Below are 24,006 nucleotides of genomic sequence, written 5' to 3'. Positions count from 1 at the left end.
TGCATATGATCATCACAATGCCTGAGGGAGATAGAGAGTCCTTCGATCGCCCTTGTAGTGTCTCAAGTACGGACGAATGGTTATGAACTTCCGATCACTGATGGTGATCTGGTATATGGCACAGATTCCACGTACTATAATTTTAAATAGCCGTGTGGACTAATATACTTATTAGTAGGTCCGGCTCAAAAATCATGTAGGTTTACTCCTCAAGTGGGCCAGTGTACAAAACAAACTTCTAGCTAAATCAATTTTTATCCAGCCATCCATTTGTTGTGTGTCCGCCCCAACTGGAAAAGGCCTGATCAGCGGATGGAAAGCTCCGATCCTACAAATATGCCATTGTGGGACATGTGATTGCATATAGAGGGATGAGTTTTGTATTCTTCATTTATTGTGCCCTTGAGATCAGTTGTGATGGTCCCAATGCTGATCAGATAATCCTAACCATCCAACTGGAGGCCACCAATCTGCCGGTTAGAAAGAAACTGGTCAGTTTTTCAAGTTCAACGGTTGGAAAATTACCTAAAACCGACTTCAGGAATCCATATTTAAGACGGTCTGCAGATGGTTGACCAGTTACTAGTCACCAATTGGAGGCATTGGTTGTACTTTTATTTATAATAGTCAATTAATCTATCCTCAAAAGTCCTTGAAATCGGTGGTTATGATCATACAGACTACTACATATGGTCTTTTTTGGCAAGGCACATTTCATGCCAGAGCCAATAGATCAACCACTGGATTTGTGACCGTGTATGAAGATGTAATGCTTTATAAGATACAACTAATTGCACCAGGTACAAACCACTGTAACAGTTAACTGCCACATTGGAAGTGGTGATGATTCCTTTGCATACCACATGGTACTCACGTGGAGCTATCCGGACCATCCAAATGTGAGAAAACTGTGGATGGAGTATATAACTAAAATTCAGCTGATAAAGTAATCCTCGTCATCCAAGTGATGGCCATCGGATGAAAGGGTAAAAGTAAATTAACGAGTGTTCCAAATTCAAAGGGAAAAGTCAGATGGATCCCATCAAACTCTTGGTTTAATTATTTTGTTTTCCCTTGTCTAGATGCTTCATCCATGAATGTTTCAGAAATTTGGATGGTCTGGACAGTTAACGAGTGATAAGTAATAGCAACAGTAGATATTTCGCTGTGGGAGAAGTTTCAATACTTACAGGGAATTCAAGTTCATTAAATTGCCGATAGAAGCTGGCAAGGGACCCGTTATGTAATTTTGTGACAAATCCCTGCAACAGACACAGAAAACACTTGGTGAGGTGTGAGTGAAGGTAGGACTTAAAGAGGCCTATGGTTAACAAGTTTATCCTGAGTTTGCATGTAATAGACTGAACCCGATGTAGGGTGAGACCTGGCCCCATCAGTGCAAAATCTCGTCCGTTGACAGCCCTAGCCTGAGCCGACACAATGAATTTTGACCCCTACCAGCCCAATTACTAACTGGGCCCAATCTTGTAAACACATGCTGAGTCCAGACTCACTTGCACTCTGGCTGTGGATAGACGAATCATATGAGTTAAATGCGACTAGTCCAAGTTAATTTGGAATCAGTCCGACCCATGCATCCAGTTCAACACCATGAGTCACCCCTGACTGGTGTGAGTCAGGCTGAATCACTACTGACTCAGGTGAGTCGTGGCTCAACTCGAGAGTAGACAAGTTGGCATGCTGGTCCGGCTCAACTAAAGTGTTTACATGTGGCATTCATCGAGGCTTTGAAGAGCCATTTAAATGTAAACAAAGCATCCAGAAAGGGAATTTTACACATTCCGACAACCACTTAAGGCTAACATCTTGCTGCTACCATACCACCGTAAAACAGTTTTGTTCAGCTGTATCGTGTCTTTCTAACTCTTGTTTTATGAGGAAAGGTTAAAAATAAAGAGTCTAATTAGTTACAATCCACTTAGCAAATAAATTCCAATATTTGACTTGTGTGACATCCATCCTTGTCCTATAAGTTGGACTAATTATTCGTATTACGTTTGCAACACATCACCACATCCTCTCATTGAGTGGACCACACTTTGTATTTTATTACTCATCAACTGTAAATACTGTTGTTATGGTGTGGGTCCACTTAATGAGTGGATGGGTTTGAATTTTGTACCAGGTTAGTCTGGTGGTGGAGCCAACCTATAAGAATGTTGGATATGATTCATTGGGTGGACAGTAACTTATGATTCAACTGGTTCCACTTACAAGTTTCTCATAAAGAAAACTTAAAGAAAGGAAATAAATAAATAAATAAAAATTTGCATATTAATCTCTACAATTTGAGTGGCAAATTTGAAAATCCGATTGCAATATATGAGATTTCCCGTGAAGAATAATTAAATATAATAATCATAATCATAGTAATAATAATAACAAGAGAAGTTACAGTTTTTCCAGACTCGTCAAATTCCCCAGCTCAGGTGGGAGTGAATCAGAGAAGTTGTTTGAGCTTATATCCCTGAAAAAAAAAAAAAATAAAAATTAATTAATTAATCATTTCATAACCAAAAGCATCCTGTTTTGGCCTGAAATCAGTACAATAACATGGAAGTATGCTAACTTGTGGTGCAGCCAAACCTTTTCTGCAATATGTTGTTTGTGCAGAACATCGTTTCCATGCTAATGTCAGGTCCTATGATGAAGAGGAGAAGATTAGGTATGGCCCGGCCCCACCCAAGATGACAAGGTCCTTAACATGGGGCCCACATTGATGTATGCATGTATTCTACATTCATGCATCCATCCATTTGCCAGCTCGTTTTATGGCATGTGCCTAAAAATGAAGCAGATCCAATTCTGAGGCGCACCATACTATAGGAAATGGTAGTGATTGACCATTAATGGGCCACATAAGTTTTGGATCAAGCAGGTTTATGTGACTTTATCAACAGGTTGGATGGAAAATAAACACTACGGAGACAGCATAGTGGCCCAAGGAAGTTCTTAATGGTAGGGCCTTCAGTCACCACATTTTCCTAAAGTATGGTCCGCTTGAGATTTGGATCCCATGACCGGAGATGATCCGGTAACCCCGTGAAACAGATGGATGGTGTGGATGTAGTTTACACACATCAAGCTGGGCCCTATGGTAAGGGTGGCACCGTCTTGCGTGAGGCCGGGGCCACACCTAATCCACCCCATGATGATGATCATCTAGATCAAATAATCAGATGGGTCCGGCTCAAAAATCATGTAGGTTTACTCCTCCAGTGGACCAGTGTACAAAACAAACTTCTATCCAGCCATCCATTTGTTGTGTGTCCGCCCCAACCGGAAAAGGCCTGATCAGCGGATGGAAAGCTCTGATCCTATACGTATGCCATTGTGGGACATATGTTTGCATGTGGACGGATGAGATTTGTATTCTTCATTTGTTGTGCCATCGAGATCAGTTGTGACAGTCCAAATGCTGATCAGATAATCCTAACCATCCAACAGGAGGCCACCAACGGACTGTTAGAAAGAAACTGGTCAGTTTTCCAAGTTCAACGGTTGGAAAATTACCTCTCACCGACTTCAGAGGTCCATAATTAAGAGAGTCTACATATGGTTGACCAGTTCCTAGCCACCAATTGGAGGCATTGATTATACTTTTATTTATAACCGTCTATTCCCATCCCCAAAAGTCCTTTAAATCGGTGGTTATGATCATATACAGACTGCTATATGGTCTTTTTTGGCAAGGCACATTTCATGCCAGAGCCAACAGATCAACCACTGGATTTATCACCGTGTATGAATATATAAAGCTTTATAAGATACAACTGATTGCACCGGATACAAACCACTGTAACAATTAACTGCCACATTGGAAGTGGTGATGACTCCTTTGCATACCACACGGTACTCACGTGGAGCTATCCAGACCATCCAAATTGTGAGAAAACTGTGGATGGAGTATATATCTAAAATCCGGATGATAAAGTAATCCTAGCCATCCAAGTGATGGTCATTGGGTGAACGATTAAAATTAAATTAACGTGTGTTCCAAATTCAAAGGGAAAAGTCAGATGGATCTTATCAAACACTTGGTGTAATTTTTTTCCCTTGTGTATGCTGCATCCATGAATATTTCAGATATTTGGATGGTCTGGGTCGCCCTACGACCATGCCATGTGGACGGTTAACAAGTGATAAGTAATAGCAACAGGGAAGCGGATTGCATACTGAGTAAACTGTGTGGGGTCCGATGTTATTTATTTATTTTATCCACTCCGTTAATCCATGTTAACAGATAATTTTAGATTTTAATCCCAAAAATGAAGTAGATTAAAATTTCAAGTGGACCACGCTACAGGAAAGAGCTTGATTGAACCTCTACCATTGAAAATTTTTTGGAGGCCAAAGAAGTTTTGGATCAAGCTGATGTTTGTGGTTTCTCTTCATCCATGCCTTTGTGATCTTATGAACAGGTTGGATGACAAATAAAAATTACTTTGGACCCTAGGAAGGTTTCAATGTTGGAAATCATTATTTTACACTGTTTCCTGTGTAATGTTCCACTTGACATTTGAATTTACTTCAATTTTGGGATCAACCCCTAAAATTAGCATTAAAAATGGATGGACGGTATGGATAAACCACATACATTCACAGTAGGCCCAACTGAATTTACTCAGTACGATTTTATCGTACCGAGTAACTCAGTACGCAATCCGATTTCTAGCAACAGCAGATACTGTGGGAGTGTGGGGGTGTGTGTGCGTGTGTTAAAAAAAAAAAAAAAAAAGAAAAGAAAAGAACAAAAAAGAAAGAAGAAGAAGAATAAGAAGAAGGAATACTGTGGGAGAAATTTCAATACTTACAGGTAGCTCAGGTGCTTTAAATTGCCGATAGATGGTGGCAAGGGACCCGTCATGTAATTTTCTGAGACATCCCTGCAATATATATAGAAAACACTTGTTAACGGTTGGAAAATTAGATCTCACCGACTTCAAGGTGTCAACAATGTTACAGTTAAGTGGTGGTGGCTCATTCACATACCATGTGGCAATCATGTGCAGCTATCCAGACCATCCAAATTGTGAGGAAACTGTGGATGGAGCATATATCTAAAATCCAGCTGATAAAGTAATCCTAACCATCCAATTGATGGTCACCAGATGAACGGTTAAAAGTAAATTAACAAATGTTCCAAATTTAAAGGAAAAGTCAGATGACTCATATCAAGCTCTTGGTATAATTTCTTTTTCCTTGTGTATGCTGCATCCACAAATGTTTCAGAGATTTGGATGGTCTAGATTACCCTACAGCCATGCCACGTGGACTATTAATGAGTGATAAATAAAAGCAACACGCTTTGGTAAAATTTTAGATACTTACAAGGAGAGCATACTCGTTATGTTGCCGATGGATGCTGGCAAGGGACCCGTTATCTTATTATTTGACACATCCCTGCAATAAATATAGAAAACACTAGGTGACGTGTGACACGTGTACAAGATAAAGCCGCTTATCAGGTGGGGGCCCAATACATGAGTTGATCCATTGCATTTCTTAGGACTCAGTAGAACTATGGTTAATAAGTTTAGCCTGGGTTTGCATGTAATAGATTCAAGGGTCAGGCCTGGCCCAAACATTGCAAAATCCGGGATGAAGCCAACTCAAGGCCTGGCCCATTGACAGCCCGGCCTGACCCGGCCAGATATTAAGAACAATAGGCTTGACCCTTACCCAGCCCATTTAATAACCAGGCCCAATCTTTCAAACACCTGCTGAGTCCCGACTCACTTGCACTCTGGCTATGGATAGATGAATCAAATGAGTTAAATGCGACTTGTCTGAGTTATTTGGACTCAGTCCAACCCATCCAGTTCGACACCATGACTCCCCCCGGACTAAGGCGAGTCAGGCTGATTCACTTCCAACTCAGGTGACTCACAACTCAACTCAAAAGCAGATGAGTTGGAATGGTAGTCTGGCCCACTATTGATTTCATACCATTTTTCACATATACCACATAGGTATCAGAACCCATGATTTAGTGTTGAAACCCACGGGTCTATCACTAACTCGAATAAACTCGAAACTCAAGCTCAATTCGACTCGGATATATATATATATATATATATATATATATATATATATATATATATATATATATATATATATATATATAGGGAAAAGGTACTATGCGCTCGACCTCACAATTAGCTCCCGTGAGGTCGAGCTGTGTGGGCCCCACCATGATGCGTGTCGACCATCAACACCGTGCATTTGATGGGTACCCTCTAAATTATGGGATATCCCAAAAATCAGCCGTATACGAAACTCAGGTGGCCCATACCATCTAAAATCATGTGAAAAACCGTTAAAACATATAAAAGCACTTTGTGGGGCCCACCTGAGTTTTTAATGCTTTTGAAACTTGGTCTGAACCCTCATGCAAGTGGGACACACATAATGGATGGTCTGGATTTGCAAACCACATCTCTGTGGGCTCAAAAAAAGGATTATGAATGTTTTATTGGTGCACAACTCCTCCCCACTTCTGTATGTGGTGTGGTCCAACAAAGTGACTTATTGACTTGATTTTTGAGACCTAGGCCCACGATGGAATGATGCATCTGACGGATGGGTTAGATTTTCAAAAAGCATCACGGTGGGGTCCACACAGTTCGACCTCATGGGACGAACGGTGAGGTCGAGCGCATGGTACCTTTTCCAATATATGTACTATGCGCATATTACCTTTTTTTTTTCTTATCCAACCAACCGCGCCTAAGCTCCTGTCTCTCTCTTTCCACGGTATTGTACTTCCATCTAAATATAATTTTTTATTTTTATTTTTTTATAATTGTTTGAAAATAGAGAAATTATAAATTTCAAAATTGATATTTGAGATTTTGAATATTTGATTTGAGGGTTGGGTTGGAACTGGATTGGGCCGAGTTGGGTCAGGAGCAAGTTTACCTTGACTCAGTTTACTAACTCATCTCAAGCTCACCTCAAAAGGTTTGTCAAACAACACAAACTCTAATAGTAAACTTAAGGGAGAGCTCAAATTCAAAGAGAGTGTGGATGAGTTAAGCCAAGCTTGGACCACCTCAACTCAATCGGTTGATTGAACAACCCAAATGAGGAATATCCATACTGAGGTACTCAAGAGTGACTACATGTGGCAAGCATTAACTAAAAATAGACCGTCCAGAACATTTGACTCACTTTATTCTATGGCATATCAAGTAAAAAGAGGTCTGCCAAGTGCACCTGCCAAGCTACTCATATATATGATTGGTCCCACTTGCAGCTAAATAAATGACTAGTTATCCACGCTAACAGGAAGCGTATTGCATACTGAGTAACTGAGTACGTTAAGCCTACTAAGTAAACCCTCCGGGACCACCATGTGATTTATGTATTTCATCTCTTTTGTTCATCCATTTTATCATAAAATTTTAGGGCTTGAGCCCAAAAATGATGTATATCAAAAGCTTAATTGGACCACTCCACCAGAAACAGTGTGAATTGAATGTCCACTGTTGAAAAATTCTTGAGGGCCATAGAAGTTTTGGATCAAACTGATACGTGTGTTTTCCCTTCATACATGTCTTTGTGATCTTATGAATAGGTTGGATGACAAATAAACATCACTGGAGGCCCTAAGGTTTTAACAGTAGAGATCATTACACTACTGTTACTTCTTGTGTGGTCCACTTGAGCTTTGGATATGCTTCGATTTTGGGCTTTTTCCTTAAAAAGAGCTGCAAATATGGATGAACAGCATGGATAAACCACATAAATTCACAATAGGCCAAATAAAGTTTACTTAGTATGATTAATCGTACTAACTCAGTATGCAATCCGATTTCCATTCGAGGTACATGTGTGGCCCACTGGATGGCCGAGCTTTGGACATGGCAGGAATCTCTATCCACATTTACAGCAGAATGAGGCAGGAAACCTACTTTGAACGTGGATAGAATTCAAGTCCACCACCAGTGTATTGTGGGAGACCTTGTTACACAATCAATGAGAAGTCAGGAGTTATGCTGAGTTTAGGACTAGTAAGTATGGCTTACAATTCCGTAAGATTCCAATTCCCAATGAAATTAGGTATCTTTGTCAACTGGTTATAAGATGCCCACCTGAAATCCAATCAGATTTTACACCATAGATATTAATAAATTAAGGGATTAGAAATGATAAACATGCTATATAAGTAACTAAAATTGAACTGTCGGAAATTATGGGACCCACGGTAAATGAGTCATAACCCCAAAATCAGATGGATCCAACAATCCTAAGCTCTGGATAATGGGCGTTTGTGATCTGTTGAATTTAGACAATTATGATTATTATTTTTTTTTCCATTTTAATGCATTTTAAGAGCAATCTAAGTTGAGGCCTTTGACGCTTGGTATAATCATGAACTCTTATGAGATCTTCATGTTTCTCAAGTTAGCAAATGTTGAAGGAATCTCGCAGCCTAGCCCGCTGCTACTCATGTATCTGTAAAAAACAGGCATAGTTCATCAATACAATTGTAGATATTTCTTGTGTGATTAACAGCTAGAGGAATGTTCAAACCATCTCAAAAGAAGTTTAGTCCGACGTATGCATACACCTAATTTGTGTAACACTTGCTTATACAAAATCAAATAAAAATGAAGATTATTTTATTATTATTATTATTATTATTATTATTATTTACAAAAGCTAGAGACCACCTTATGGTCCAACCTGGATGGACTTGAAATCTTCTCAAAAAGAAAATGAAAAAATAAAATAAAACCTACTGCATATTAATCATTATAAATTGGGTGGAAAATTAAAAATTACAAACACATCATATGACAATTTTGAAGAAGCATAATTCATATATATATATATATATATATATATAAGAACTGATTGCTGTTGCGGGCCTGTCAAATTCCACCGTTCGAGCGTACATGTGTGGCCCACTGGATGGCCAAGCTTTGAACATGGCGGGAATCCCTATCCACATTTACAGCATGATGCGGCAGGAAACCTACTTTGAATGTGGATAAAATTCAAGTCCACCACCATAGGAGACCTTGTTACACAATCAATGAGAAAATACGAGTTATGCTGAGTTTAGGACTCGTAAATATAGCTTACAAATTGGTAAGATTCCAATTCCCAATGAAATTAGGTGTCTTTCATGAACTGGTTATGAGATGCCGACTTGAAATCCAATCAGATTTTCCACCATAAATATTAATAAATTAAGGGATCAGAAATGATAAACATGCCTTATAAGTAACCAAAATTGAACTGTCCAAAATTATGGGGCCCACAGTAAGTGGGTCATAACCCCAAAATCAGATGGATCTAACAATCCTGAGCTCTGGATAATGGGCATTAGTGATCTGTTGAATTCAGACAATTATGATTTTTTATTTTTTATTTTCCATTTTAATGCCCATTAAGAGCCATCTATGTTGGGGCCTATGACGCTTCTTATAATAATAAGCTCTCACAAGATTTTCATGTTTCTCAAGTTAGCAAATGTTGAAGGAATCTCGCCACCTAGCCTGCTTCTTCTCATATATTGGTTAAAAACAAACATAAATCATCAATCCAATTATGGATATTTCTTGTGTGGTTAACAGCTAAAGGAATGCTCAAACCATCTCAAAAGAAGTTTAGTCAGACATATACATACACCATAATTTTTGTAACACTTGCTTATACGACACCTAACATAAATGAAGATTATTTATTATTATTATTATTATTTACAAAAACTAGAGACCACCTTATGGTCCAACCGGCTGGACTTGAAATCTTCTCAAAAGGAAAATGAAAAGTTAAATAAAACCTACTGCATATTAATCATTACAAATTGGGTGGAAAATTAAAAATTAGAAACACATCATATGGAAATTTTGAAGAAGAATAATTAAATTTAATTTGGAAAAAAAAAAAAAAAAGAACTTATGGCTGTTGCTGGCCTTTCAAATTCCCACACTTCATGAGTGATAAAACTAAAGTAAATGTTGTTGCTTATATTCCTGAAAATAAATAAATAATTAAAATTTGATATTTATCAATGGTTAAAACTTGTTGCTATGGTCTAGCCCACCTAATGAGTGGATGAGACTTGTTTTTGTACAAGGCTATCCTCATGGTGGAGCCAACCTATTGAAAGGGTGGGATGTCATATATATGAACATAATAGGTTGGAAATAAGTCATTTACCAGACAATAACTAATGGTCCAACTGGTTGGACTAGAAAATTAGTATGAAAAAGAAGAAAATAAGATTATCGCATAATAATTACCATCAAGTTAGGTGGAAGTTTTGAAATTCTAAACACATCATATGGCATTTCTTAAAAAGAATAATTAAATACAATTACAAAAACAAAGTCAAAACTTACAGTTCTTGTAGACTTGACAAATTCCCCAGCTCAGGTGGGAGCGGACCATTGAAGACATTGTTGCTTATATACCTGAAAATAAATTAAATAATTATTTTTTGTCATTTAGCAGTGGCTAAAAATTGTTTTTATGGTCTGGCACATCTAATGAGTGGATGGAAATTATTTTAGTACAAGGCTATCCTCAGGATGCAACCAACCGATTAGAATGGTTGGATGTCACACTGACATAATAGGCAGGAACTTAATTCAGTAGGTGGACAGTAACTTATAGTCCAGTTGATTGGACTCAAAACTTCTCGGAAAGGAAACGAAGAAAATAAAAATGCCCCATATTAGTTACAACTAAGTTGGTTGGCAAATTCAAAATTCTAAACATATCATCGGCATTTCTGAAGAAGAATAATTAAATACAATTAAATAAAAACAACATAATTACAGTTGTTGCAGCCTTGACAGATTCCCCAGCTCAGGTGGGAGCAAACCCTTGAAGCCAGCTCTCCTTATATCCCTGAAAAAAATTAATTGATTATATTTTGTTATTTATCAATTGCTAAAATTTATTGTTACGGTCCAGCCCACCTAGTGAGTGGATGATAATGATTTTCATGCAAGGCAATCCTCACCTATTAGGAGGATTGGATGTCATTAGGACATGATAGTTACTTATGGTCCAACTAGGTGACTTGAAACCAACTTGAAAAGAAAGGAAAAATAAATAAATTACTGTATAATAACCATTACTAAGTCGGATGGCAAATTCAAAATTCCAAAAACATCATATGGCATTTCTAAAGAAAAATAATTAAATAGAACTAATAAAAAGAAAAAAAAAAAGGCCAAAATTAACTATTGTTGGTAACCTCTGAACATATTGTATCTTTAATATTTTTGAAAATAAATAACTAAATAGAATTTGTTATTACTGATGCTAAAAATTGCTTTTGGTCTAGCCCACCTAATGAATCAATGGGAATGATTTTCGTACAAGGCTATCCTCCAGCCAACCTCTTGGTAAGGTTGGATGTTATAAGATCACGATGAGATGAAACTAATTCATTGGGTAGACGAGGGTAGACAATAGCTTATTATCTAACTGGTAGGACTTACACCTTCTCAAAAAGAAAAAGAAGAAAATAAAAATTGATGCCTATTAATAACTATGATGTTGGTTGGAAAATTAAAAACTCCAAACATATCCATGGCACTTCCAAAGAATGAATAAATAAATAAATAACAGAACTTACAAGTACTCCAGACTTGGCAAAGTCCCTATCTCAGGTGGGAGCGAACCATTGAAGTGATTGTTGCTTATATCCCTGTAAATGAATAGTTAATTATGTTTTGTTATTTATCAATGGCTAGAAATTGTGGTTATTTATCAAGTTGGAACAAACCAGAGTAATTATTTGGCTTATAGCCCTAAAAGTTAATAATAATTTATTTAATCGTAAAAATAATTGGGAACCCTGCAATGACCTTCGTCATTTTTCTATCATCTAAGAAGTGAAGGTGCAGCTGGAAATAAGCTTACTTGTGGTGCAGCAAAACCTTTCCTGTCAACATGCCACTTGTGTAGAAAATCCGTACCATGCCAATGTTAGGTCCCATGATGAAGATCATCTAGCTTCGAAAATTATGCAGGTCCGATCATTAAATTGGCCATGCCTGGATGTTGAGTTAGACCATCCGTTATCTACTCATTCCAACAGTGCGACCCACCTATGAAAGGTTTGGCCTGATTTTCGTGCTAGGTGTATCTACGGTGTAGCCTATAAATTTGAATGGTTTGGATTCCCCACAGAAATGGCATGCCCCACTGTTTAGCTTTGAATATGGCATAGGTGCTCAGATCTGAGCTTTCCATAAGGGGGGCCTCACTGATTAGATCTTCTAGTTCAAAGTGGGCCACGGTGTACAAAACAAACTTATAGCTAAAGCATTTTTTCCAGCCATCCATTTGTTGCGTAACTACTCCAACGGCGAAAAGGCCTGATTTTCATACTAGAAGATCTTCACAACGTCACCAGCGGACAAAAATGCATGCCCCGATCCTACACATATGGTACTGTGGGACATGCGATTACATATAGGCGGATGAGATTTGTATTGTTCATTTGACGTACCCTAGAGATCAATCGTGATATTCCAAATGATGCTGATCAGATAATCCTAACCATCCAAATGGAGGCTACAAATTGACGGTTAGAAAGAAATTGGTCCGATTTCCATATTCAACTGTTGCACAATTAGATATGATTTCCTCCTTGGTGAGTTTTGGTGTATGAGCCATCCAGAAGGGGTCCATGGTTAGGACGGTCTGCAGATGATTTATTTATAAAAGACACGTTGCATGCGTGTATCCTAGCCACCAATTGAAGGCATTGGTGGACTTTTATTAATTACTGTTCATCACCATCCTCAAAAGTCCTTGAAATCGATGGCTAGGATCATCCTGACAGGTGCAGTACTTTTTGATGCGGCAAATTCCCGGCCAGGCCCAACAGATCAACCATCGGACTTATCACTGTGTATGAAAGTGAAAATCTTTATAAGATACAACTGGTTGCACCAGATACAAACTATCCGCCATTAGGAAAGTGCTGGTGACTTATAAACCTTCCATGTGGCACTCGTGTGCAGCTATCCAGACCATCCAAATTGTGGGGAAACTTTAAATGGGAGCATATATCTAGAATAGAGCTGATCAAGTTATTCTAACAGTGCAATTGATGCTTTATCAGATGAACGGTTACAAGTAAATTAATGTGACTTCCAAATTTGAAGGGAAAAATCAGACGGCTCCGGACCATCCAAAAATCAGATGATCCATGAATGTTTCAGAGATTTCGGTGAAATTAATCAGTGGTCCGGATCGCCTAACAGCAATAGCCGATATTTTGGTGCCAGAGAAATTCGATACTTACAGGTAGCGCAGGTGCCTAAAATTGCCGATAAATGATGGCAGGGAACCCTCTATGTTATTGTATGACAGATCCCTGCAATACATGGAAAACACTTGGTGAAGCATGACACGTGTACAAGACCAAAGCCATTCAACAGGTGGGGGGCCAATTTGTAAATTCCCTAGGTAAACAAACAGAGCTTTTTTACATGTGTGGGCCACCCCAGGAGTAGATCCATTGAATTTCTGGGCCAATAATATAGTGGGACTGATTGAGTGAGCTTAGGACCCAGGAAGGCGATGGTTAAGAATTTTAGCCTGGGTTTGCATGTAGTCGGCTGGCCTGACCGGAACAGTTCAGAATCCGAGCCTAATCCAACCCAAGACCCACCCCTGAACATCCTTCGCTCAACCCTTTTAGGTATTAAGAGCAATGAGCTTAACCCTAACCGGTCCAAATACTAACCAGGCCCAATCTTTTAAAAGTATCAGATGAGATAAATGCGTCTCGTCTGAGTTGATTTGGATTGAGTCTGACCCTGACCCATCCAGTTCCACACCATGACTCACCCCTCACTGGCGTGAGTCAGGCTTACTCACTCCATACTTGAATGAGTGGCACGAGTCAGGCCTATTCACTCCATTTTTTGAATGAGTCATGGCTCGACTTGAGACCACATGGCACAGTAGTCCAGTCCAATACTTTACTCCACAACATTGTGATCACCCATACTCAGGCACCCAGAATGTAAGAAAACGGCCTAAAACAAACCCAGTGAAGATAATTTCTTCTTTAAAGTTGGATTGATTGAATGATCATAACCTTTGGTTAATGAATACTTTTCCTTAGAATTCAGATCATTGAAAGACTTTCATTTCAGCTCTGCATCAAATATCCATCAAGCGGCCACTCAAGAAGCTTAAAAAGCCTAGGTCAGAATAGGCTGAGCCCACTGTCAGGCCTGTCGGAATAGTTCAGAATATGGGCCTAAGACAACCCAAGACCCACCCGTGAACATCCCTGGCTCAACCCTTTCAGATATTAAGAGCAATGTGATTAACCCTATCCAGTCCAATAACCAACCAGGCTCAATCTTTGAATGAATCAGATGAGATAAATGGGACTCGTTGATTTGGATTCGGTCCGACCCATCCAGTTCCACACCATGAGTCGCCCCTCACTAGCGCGAGTCAGGCCTATTCACTCCATACTTGGGAGAGTCGCGATTGGACTCGTGACTGAATGGCACAGTCGTCCCGTTCGATACTTCACTCTACGACATTGTGACCACCCATACTCAGGCACCTAGAATGTGTACACTTGAAATGTATTAACTCAAAGAAAACGGCCCAGAAACAAATACCCAGTTGAAGATAATTTCTCCTCCAAAATTGGATTAATTGAATAATCATAACCTTTGATTAATGAATACTTTTCCATGAAATTCAGACCATTGAATGGCTTTCATTTCAGCACTACATCAGATATCCACCAAGCGGCCACTCAAGAAGCTAAATAAGCCTAATGCTTTAATCTGAAATGTATTTAAACTGGGTCCCAACATTTGGGCGGTTGATCTTAATTACACATACCCCAGTTTTACAAAAATCTTAATGCCTGAGTTTAAACTACACCGTTCTGCCAAAGCATGAAAACGTTTCTCATACTAGTACTCCAGTAATGACAACGGGAAAAGAGATGAGGATCCGTACAGTTTTGTCAGCGATATCAGGCTCGAGAGCTCTTCTGGAATTGCCCCTTGCACCCCCTGATTATACACTTTCCTGAAATTAAGGAGAGCAAATATAAGTAAGGGCCCAAGGAATACCTGAATTGGTAGTCCCTTACCCTTTATGTACACATGGCATATATCCTCAATGATACAAGCCATTCATCCGGTGGTTCCATCTATAGATGAACCATCAAATTGATCGGGAAATCCTAAACAGGCAAAGCCCACCAGATGATCCACTTGAGTGTGTACGTACATTTCGATTATGTGGCAGGTGCCTCCACCGTTGTATTGGCAATCACATTTGATCCCAAGGTCGCTGATTGTTGATGAATTAACGGCAGTCCCACTACATGGGTCTCCACTTATGTTCCAGTCATCAGAAGTAACAGAAAGACCCCAATGTTGGAAAATGGCATTAAGAGCTCTCCCTGTCCATGCACATGAAGAAAAAAAATAAAAATAAATTATAATAAGCCCACGGAAGCCATCAAAGGGCTTTTGAGAAGATGAAATTTTGGAGGAGTTAGAAACGACCATATGTTCCAACTGTAGGGCCCACCTGTGATGTGCATGTGGAATAGAGAAAGTGTATCCGGTGCAACTCCTCGTGGGCACTACACCTCCCAAGAATCATCCACAACAAAAACTCAGGTGGGGTATGGGAGGGGGAATGCAGAATCACCCCTAAAACATACCTATTCACTTGTTGTAGCCCATATAAATTTAAGAATAGGTTGGTGTCCGTATTATCCCTTCATCTTAGTAAGATTCACATGATGACTGGGTTGGATGACATATAAACAACATCCTCCACCTCACATTCCAGTTGGCAGGCATCCCCATCATCCTCCACTTTTCCCCTTTGTTGTGGCTCACCTCAGTCATGGATCAGGGGCTGAATTTTGTGAGTAAGCCTACAGTTGGGGGCTGCATATAATGGACTGGTTGGATGGAACTCGCACATAATAGTGGTCCTACAATCTGGAACTTATGGTAACAAATATTCCACAGCATGATATCATTTCCGGAACACAATTAAATTCTAATCAGGTTCACATGCTCTAATGTGGTTTTTTTTTTTGTCCCATCAATGGCGGGCCTTCTTATGTACGGTGTGTATATTTTGCCTGCTGGTACGGTTGCTGATGAGCAAGGGAAACGGATTGCGTACTGAGTAACTACTGCAAAAACTCTGTGGGGTCCATGTCTGTGTGGGAAACGGATTGGCCACTCCCCTGCCATCAGCCAATGGCTGGTGGGTGGTGTTCCGTGGGCCCCACCATGATGTATGTGTTTCATCCATGTCGCCCATCTATTTTTATAGATCTTTTTATTGTATGAGACAAAAACTGAGGTATATCCCAATCTTAAGTGGACCACCTTACAGGAAACAGTGTTGAATGAACGTCGACCATTAAAAACTTTTTGGGGGCAATAAAAGTTTTGTATTAAGCTGATCTTTGTTTTTTCTCTTCATCTGGGTATGTATGAACTAATCAACAGATTGGATGTCAAATAAACATTACAGTGGGCTTAAGAGGATTTTAATGTTGGATATCCAATCACTATTGTTTTCCTGTCATGTGGTCCACCTGAGATTATATACCTCTCATTTTTTAGATGAAGCCATAAAATGATCTATAAAAATAGATGAACGGAATGGATGAAATACATACTTCATGGTGGGGCCCATAGAGCACCAACCACCAGCCACCTGGCAGATGGCAGCGGGAGTAGCCAATCCATTTCCGTCTGTGTGATATTATGAACAGGTGAGATGACAAATTAACATTAACGTGGGCCCGAGCAAGCTTTCAACGGTCTTAACCATTTTTCCCAGTTTTACCCGTGGTGTGGTCTACTTGAGTTTTGCTTCAATTTTAGGCTCAACCCTAGAATGATATATATATATATAAACTAATGGATGGCGTACGTACATGCATGGTGGGCCCAAATAAGTTTACTCAGTACCATAAGATCTTCCTGAGTAACGTCAGTCCGCAGCCGGGCCAGGTTGAGTCGGGTTTCGGGCGAGTTGGCCCGAATTGGAACCTATTTGAACTCGGCCCGAACTCAGTTTCGGGCCGAAGAAAATGGTCTGCCCTCATCCGAACTCAGTTCCGGGTCGAGCCGAGTCGAGCTTTTTCGGGTTGAGTCGAGTGAGTTAATCGGGCTAGCATGGTTAGTGTACAACTGTACATACAACGTTTAACATACATCGCTTTTAATGAGGTAGGGGAAATCTTAGCTGTGAAAATGGTGGGTCATGCAAAGTATCTGAAGCAAAATCCACTCATCAGGTAGGTCACACTTGTTCATTGGGTTAGACTACTTGCTTTCCACTGATTCGATGGTGTAGCCTGCATGATGAATGGGCTATCCTTCTTTTAGCCTCTAAAGATTTCACGATGTCTCCCACCATTTGCACAGCTCAGATGTGGCAAACAAGTGACACGTTAGCAGAACAGGAAGCATTGTATTATAAAGTTTGCATCCAATGGTTGTATGCAAATGTCTCAAGAAACAAAACGCAATGGTTGCTCTCTTAAATGGAAACCTTCTTCGGCCTCTCATTGGGGTAAATTAAGATGGCCCCATCTTATAAAAAATATGGGACATAAATTTCTGTTGTGGGAAGCGGGTGCACCAAAATGCTCAATGGGGTCTACTTAGTTGCGTGTGTGGCATCCACTCCATCCATCATTTGTACAGCTCATGTTTGGAAGTCAGCCGAAGTAAGACTGATCCAAAACCCAAGTAGGTCACACCACAAGAAAAGGTGGGGACGAAGATGCCTGCCACTGAAACCTTTCAGGGCCGCCATAAGTCTTGTATCAGGCTGATTTTTAGTATCACATGATGGATCTAGTTGAATATAAACATCAAGCTGAGCCCCGGGGGGTTTCAATGATCCCTTGCTTGAGTTTTGGGTTGGCTTGGCTTTTTAGGCTCATGTCCTAACACGGATAGAAAATCAAGTTAGATGGTTTGGCAGCATTCAATAGAGACAAGTGTTGTAACAGTTGGGTCCATCTTTATGGCTTAGTGGTAGATAAAGTGTGTTTCAATACTGTGATAATGTGATTGAGTGCATATGGTGTGGGTGTGTGTAAGTGCCCCAGGTGTGGGTATATGTAAAAAAAAAAAAAAAGTACTACAAAAGTTAAAGAGTGAGTTAATTTAAGTTGAAGTTTCTAAAAAAACAAAGGAAAGCCAGCTCAAAAAAACATGAGTTCAAACGGTAAGAAAAGACTTAATGATCTATGATTTAACTGAATATACAATCCTTGATAGAGTGAAATGTTGGAACTCCCTTGAAACAGTTTGAATTGTGTAGATTTTCTTGAAAGATGAGTTGCTCCCCATCATGATCCTACTTTTGAAAGCAACCCGTTTGGGTTTCCCAGAGAAACAAAAGCGCTGAATCTTCGACCACAAAGGTGTTGGGAGAGCTAACCTAGTCATGACTACCATATCTATCATTTTAATTTTTTTAAAATAAACAATTTCTATGAAAATGTAAACATCATTAAACTAATTTTGTAATTACTGATTAATGTTTATACCAAATTTGACCACAGTAGTTGTGTCTGGTTCATCAGTGAAGGAAATTAGCGATTGCATATTTCTTAACACCTGTATATTCTAAAACGTACTTCTTTTTTAAAGCAGTCCATATTTCTTTAACAGAGTCATAAGAAGCATACACATTATATAATTCGTTAGAACGAGAGTTTAAAATATAATTTTTATAATTATTTTTATCTATTATTTCAGTTTGATTTGCTAAATCTATAGTAAATGATTTAAAAAATATGTATGAAACTTAAAGAGTGGTCAATGCAAACATAAGCTTCTGTTTCTACCATTTAAAGTATTGTTCAACGAATAGTTTGATTTTGACTAATTTAGTAGAAGCATTAACCGTTATGGTAGCCATAGTATATTTAATTCAAAAAATTCAATTTCAAAATTGTTGAAATATTTGATTAAATCAAATAGACTATTTAAAATTGAAAACCAAAAAGAAAATAAAATTATGATAGAAGACTTATAGAGTAGAGTCGAAGCATGACATAAGTCACTCGGCTTGAAATCAAATATGCTCCCCTTAGACAGCATCTCAAATGTAACGTGTTTCTAGAGCAATTGAGCTCCAAGATACAACAACTATAACCCGGTCCCGATGGTGCAGGCTCAAACCACTTGTAGTTTAACCCGAAAGTGTTGAATTAACTTAGTAAAGAACTCAGGAACCAAAATTTGTAGTTTTTTTTTATTATTATTATTTTAAAAAGTTCTTACAAGATTGGAGAGATTTTTGTGATTTTGAAAACAGAATGGAAGTACTTATATAGACTCTGAAGTGGTACATTAAGTACCCTTTCAATATGGTTGGTTCGTTGGATTTAAACTCAATAGGTGTGACCAATCGACTGGTCACATATCTCTGGTTCAAAACGAAAAGGCACAAATGCGAATATACGCTCACACAAATAAAGTCTCGCGAGTACCCACACACACGCATACACACACCCACAGCCCGACCCGACCCATCACATATGTGTATGATCTTGGACTCGGTTCGACTCGGCACGCGCGCGCGGTCAATGGCATAGATTATATATATTGGCATGGTCCCATACAGGATCAAATTCACATGAGCCCTGAATAGGGACCAAGTCCCGAGGTAAAAAGTTTATCTCATGTACAAGAAAATTTTCTTAGCCAATATGATGTGGACTAAACTTATAACTCAAAAGCAAGAGAATTTTAAATTTAGTGGGAAACCAAAATATTTGAAATTTTTTTTAATATATATAAATTTTGAAACAAAATACAACACATTTATCCGCTCAAAGTAAAAAAGAAAAAATTATGATATAAACGGTCTAGATAATTGGAACATGTCCAGGATTCAAAGGCTATAGTCCCCACTAATCATATCCCGATGGTGTGGGTTGTGGTGGAGGTGTGGTGTAGCAGACCTCTCTCTAACTCCACGAGTTTCCTAGGCCCGCCACGCATGTAAAATGCAGTTGAGGTTGATGTGCAGGCACCAGCATGTTCCAGTGTAGATTTTAAGATCCAAGCAGTAAATAACGTGAGCCCCAACATGTATTTTCCCTGGTGAAGAAATTAGGCTGTTTCCGTAAAAGTAGGCTTAAGTTTTTTAGCCATACATTTTTTAAGTGTAGTCAACTTGATCAACTGAATAGCATGAGATTCGCGCCAGACCGTCCAAATAGTAATCCAATTCCATGGATGGCTAGGATAGCATGTCCATGTGCCACTTTGGCTCATGTGGTTGCGTGTAGGTGAGATTCCTTGCACATGCGCGTGGGTCATTGATCCTCTCGTCCCGTTCTTAAAACATCGAGATCAGCTATGGTCATGTAGGTGGGCCACAGTCCAATTGACCAGTTCCAGTGCACCAGGTCAGTATCACAGACTCGGAAGATATGCAGTCCACAGCTTTATTTTGGACTCGGGTAGGCCACACGATTTGTTTGATTAAGATGATCGAAAGTAAATTTTAAAAGCCGAATCACGCTCAGACACGTGATAATTGACCATTTTTAAGTTTTGGTATCTCATTCACCGTACAAAGTGTCCATATTTTCCCATCTGGACCATTCAAATCTTGGGTCCCACTTCGATTTAAAATTGGTCGAAATTAGAGCTGATCTAACCAACTTTATCATTTCGTTTTTCTAGTTCAATTTGGACCGTCGATGTTTTATTTCCATTCATTCATTTGATTTCCACCAATTGGATCATTGGGACAGTTCAAGTAATTATTGCAATCCAATCCTATAATTCATTCAAACGCAGCATAAGCATCTTTCCCCATACCATGGATGTGATCACTTGCGATTTTGTGGACACCCATCAGCTGGCCCGGAGTTTGTAAACAGATGGGTCTGTGGATTGGCAATCTAGACCATTGATCAAGGACTGACCACGCCAAAAAAAGAACTTCCCAGATCATTGGTCGCTGATGATCTGATCGTTCCTGTATTTATTTATTAAGCCGTCGTCTATGGGCTAGAAGTGTCCGATAGGGGATCCACAGATAGATGGTCCTGATCACCAAGCCATGGGCCCCAGTCGTAACAGATTCAACGGCTGCAATGTATCCTCAGGTTGAAGATCATATAACTCTTCAATAAACAGAGAGCTTGGAATACAAGAAGCTATTCAGAAGCAGAGCTAACAACAACATGACATATTTTCAGAAAGTACGAGAAGGAGAAATGTATGCAACATGTAGAGCGGCTTTAACCACAGCTGCAGCGTCATGGCTCCAGCTTCAACAAGACAACTCGCGACTGTCTGTTGCGCTTCGCCACCTATACGTTTGTATATACCATATGGACTGGATTTGATATGCATATCCAATGGACCCACCGTGATGTATGTGTTTTATTCATACCGTCCATCTATTTTTCCATGTCAAGTAGACTATACCACAAGAAAATAGTGGTGATTGAACGCCCACCGTCAAAAACTCCGGGGGCTCACTATTCTGTTTATTTAGCATTTGTTCACTAGGTCACACGGACTTGGACAAAGGGAAGACACAAATATCAGCTTGATTAGAGCCCTATGTGGCTCCAAAAAGTTTTCAATGGTAGGCAGCCAATTTCCACTGTTTCCTACCATGCAGCCCACATTAGTCTCAAATCTGCCTCGGTTTTAAGCTCATGTCATAACATGATCTATAAAAATGGATGGATGGAGTGGATTTCTCACAAACATTATGGTGCGGCCCACCTAGCTTCCGGCATGAAATTCCGGTTGAATCCTTTGGCAGGAATCGCATATGATTTCAGTGGAAGTGGATTTTGTGGTTTGTCAGATACCACCTCGGTGATGTGTTGGCGTCACCAAGTTATGGGGTCACCACACACCAAGAGCTGGAATCGGTATGAAACGATGGACCCACATGTGAAGTTGCCAGGAGCATTTATTTCGTTGACCACACCGAAGGAATTTTATACCTAGATCCAACAAATAAAGTAAATCCAAATCTTATGCGGACCATATCACAGGAAAGAGTGATGATTGAATACCCATCATTAAGAACATCTTAGGAAGTAATATTTATTTTCCATCAAACCTGGTAGTAAGGTCACATAGACCTGGATGAAGGGATTGCACAAATATCAGCTTGATCCAAAACATTTGTGGCCCACTAGAAGTTTCTAATGGTTAATCATCTCTATTTCATGTGGTTTGGTCCACCCATAAGATTTGGATCTACTCCATTTTTTAGGGTCATGTTATAAAATGAGCTGTCAAAATGAATGGACAGTGTGAATGTAGGGAAAATAAATTATGGTAGGCCCACACTTAGGGATCCATCAAACAGGAGATGGGCAAATGTGTCTAATTAACATATTTCACACGTTGGTTAACAAACAAATTGTTCTAGATTCAATACTTAATTTTTAGACTTTAGCCTATTTTGCCAATAGTTACCAAATAAGTTTTCAAACTTCAAATTCAGGTTTCAGACTTTAGAACACCCTGATCCATAGCTCAAGTGGTAGACGGAGTGAAAGATACCTCGTTTCGACAGGTCTTGGTATCGATCCCTAGTGGGGGTGACTAATAGTGAAGTGTGAGCTGACAATCGGTGTACGAGCAAGCTAACAAAGATAAAAATAAAAATAAAAAAGCCCTAAGTATCATTTTCATATATATATATATATATATATGGAAAAGAAAATTTTAGATTCCACCGTTATCCACGTGGTGTATGAAATTAAGATACAAAACATCTATCGGGTGGTTGACAGCATCGATGGGCCTCAACCCAAGAAATTACACCACCCTCATGATCTACAAACAAATTGTCACAGGCAAAAAAATGATGAAAAATAATAGGCAACTGAGTAGAAGTGCAATCCCCCCAGATAGTTACAGTTGTCCAATTGAGACAACTTTTGGTCCATGGCCCATATATATTACAGACCAGCAGATGGATGGTCATGATTGCATCTTGCCCCATCTGATGCATTGACCCATGGGGAAAAAAAAAAAAAAAAAAATCAATTTCAACTTGATTGCCTTCATGTCATCTAAGCCTTATTCCAATTAATTGGAGTTGGCTACTCGTCGTATCCTGTTCCGGACAGGATTAATAAGAAATGCCAGCAGCCAACCTAACAGAAACCTCGTCCTTTTTCTAGGTTGGGAACCAGCATTAAGAGCCAAGGCTCCCAGTGGCTGAGTTCTCAGATAATTCACATTTCTACTTCATTAAGTAAAAGAAAATATATCAAAACAAAGTGACACTTGGTTTCAATCAAATGATTCGGAGCAAGAGAAAATAGAGTTCATGTTAAGATGAAACTCTAAATTTTCATAATAGAGATTGAAATTCTAAGGATGCATACCTTCATCTGGGTCTGTTGTAAAATTAGTTTGAGCTTGAACTTTGCATCTCTCCACCAAACAAGAGAGGTGTAGGCACCAGAAGCAAGCGGCAAGCAGTGTATGAGATGGAGATTTTGGAATGGACCTTTTCATCATTCCAGGCACAGGTGTACCGTAGCTATAGAACTTAAAATCCCATAATCCTATGATAGATGTGTTTTTATTTTTATTATAAGAGACGCCTCCTGTAATATCTTTTTGTAAGGGATTTTTATTGTGCTGGCATCATTGTATGGTCAAATTCTCAAAAGAGGTTCCACCTTTCAAATATTCTGACGGTGGCCTTCTGACAAATTTTGAAAAATTTTTTAGACCAAAATGCCCTTGTCGTTGGTTCGCAGTTGTACAATTTTTGAGTGAATAAGAAGTTATGTCGTATTTAATGTTGGGAAAGTGATGCAGACGGAAGCCTTTTTGGGCATGGGAAAGGCCCAACAAGTGGAGCCCACATTGATGTATGTGTATAATCCATGTCGCCCATCCTTTTTGCCATGTCATTTTAGGGCTAGGACCCACAATGGGGTAATCCATTCTGTCTACC

General features: G+C 39.3%; 1 protein-coding gene across 1 annotated transcript in view; it reads right to left on the bottom strand.

Moving 5' to 3' along the window:
• The window catches only part of LOC131220912 (probable LRR receptor-like serine/threonine-protein kinase At1g56130), a 132,217-nt gene extending 108,600 nt beyond the window's left edge, over positions 1-23,617 (bottom strand). The window contains exons 1-12 of the mRNA XM_058215848.1: positions 23,426-23,617; positions 15,274-15,448; positions 14,998-15,069; positions 13,307-13,378; positions 11,627-11,698; positions 10,819-10,890; positions 10,380-10,451; positions 8,052-8,117; positions 5,353-5,424; positions 4,836-4,907; positions 2,417-2,488; positions 1,191-1,262 (exon numbers count right to left, since the gene is read on the bottom strand). Of these exons, the coding sequence (XP_058071831.1) occupies positions 1,191-1,262; positions 2,417-2,488; positions 4,836-4,907; positions 5,353-5,424; positions 8,052-8,117; positions 10,380-10,451; positions 10,819-10,890; positions 11,627-11,698; positions 13,307-13,378; positions 14,998-15,069; positions 15,274-15,448; positions 23,426-23,561 (1,025 nt within the window). The 5' untranslated portion in view covers positions 23,562-23,617. The remainder of the gene's footprint in view (positions 1-1,190; positions 1,263-2,416; positions 2,489-4,835; positions 4,908-5,352; positions 5,425-8,051; positions 8,118-10,379; positions 10,452-10,818; positions 10,891-11,626; positions 11,699-13,306; positions 13,379-14,997; positions 15,070-15,273; positions 15,449-23,425) is intronic.
• Between the last annotated feature and the right edge of the window lie 389 nt (positions 23,618-24,006).

The sequence above is a fragment of the Magnolia sinica genome, chromosome 12, assembly GCF_029962835.1.
Source record: "Magnolia sinica isolate HGM2019 chromosome 12, MsV1, whole genome shotgun sequence".
In the NCBI taxonomy this organism is placed as follows: Eukaryota; Viridiplantae; Streptophyta; class Magnoliopsida; order Magnoliales; family Magnoliaceae; genus Magnolia; species Magnolia sinica.
The sequence above is the reverse complement of the archived record's forward strand: the minus strand, read 5'-3'. Positions and strand labels throughout refer to the sequence as shown.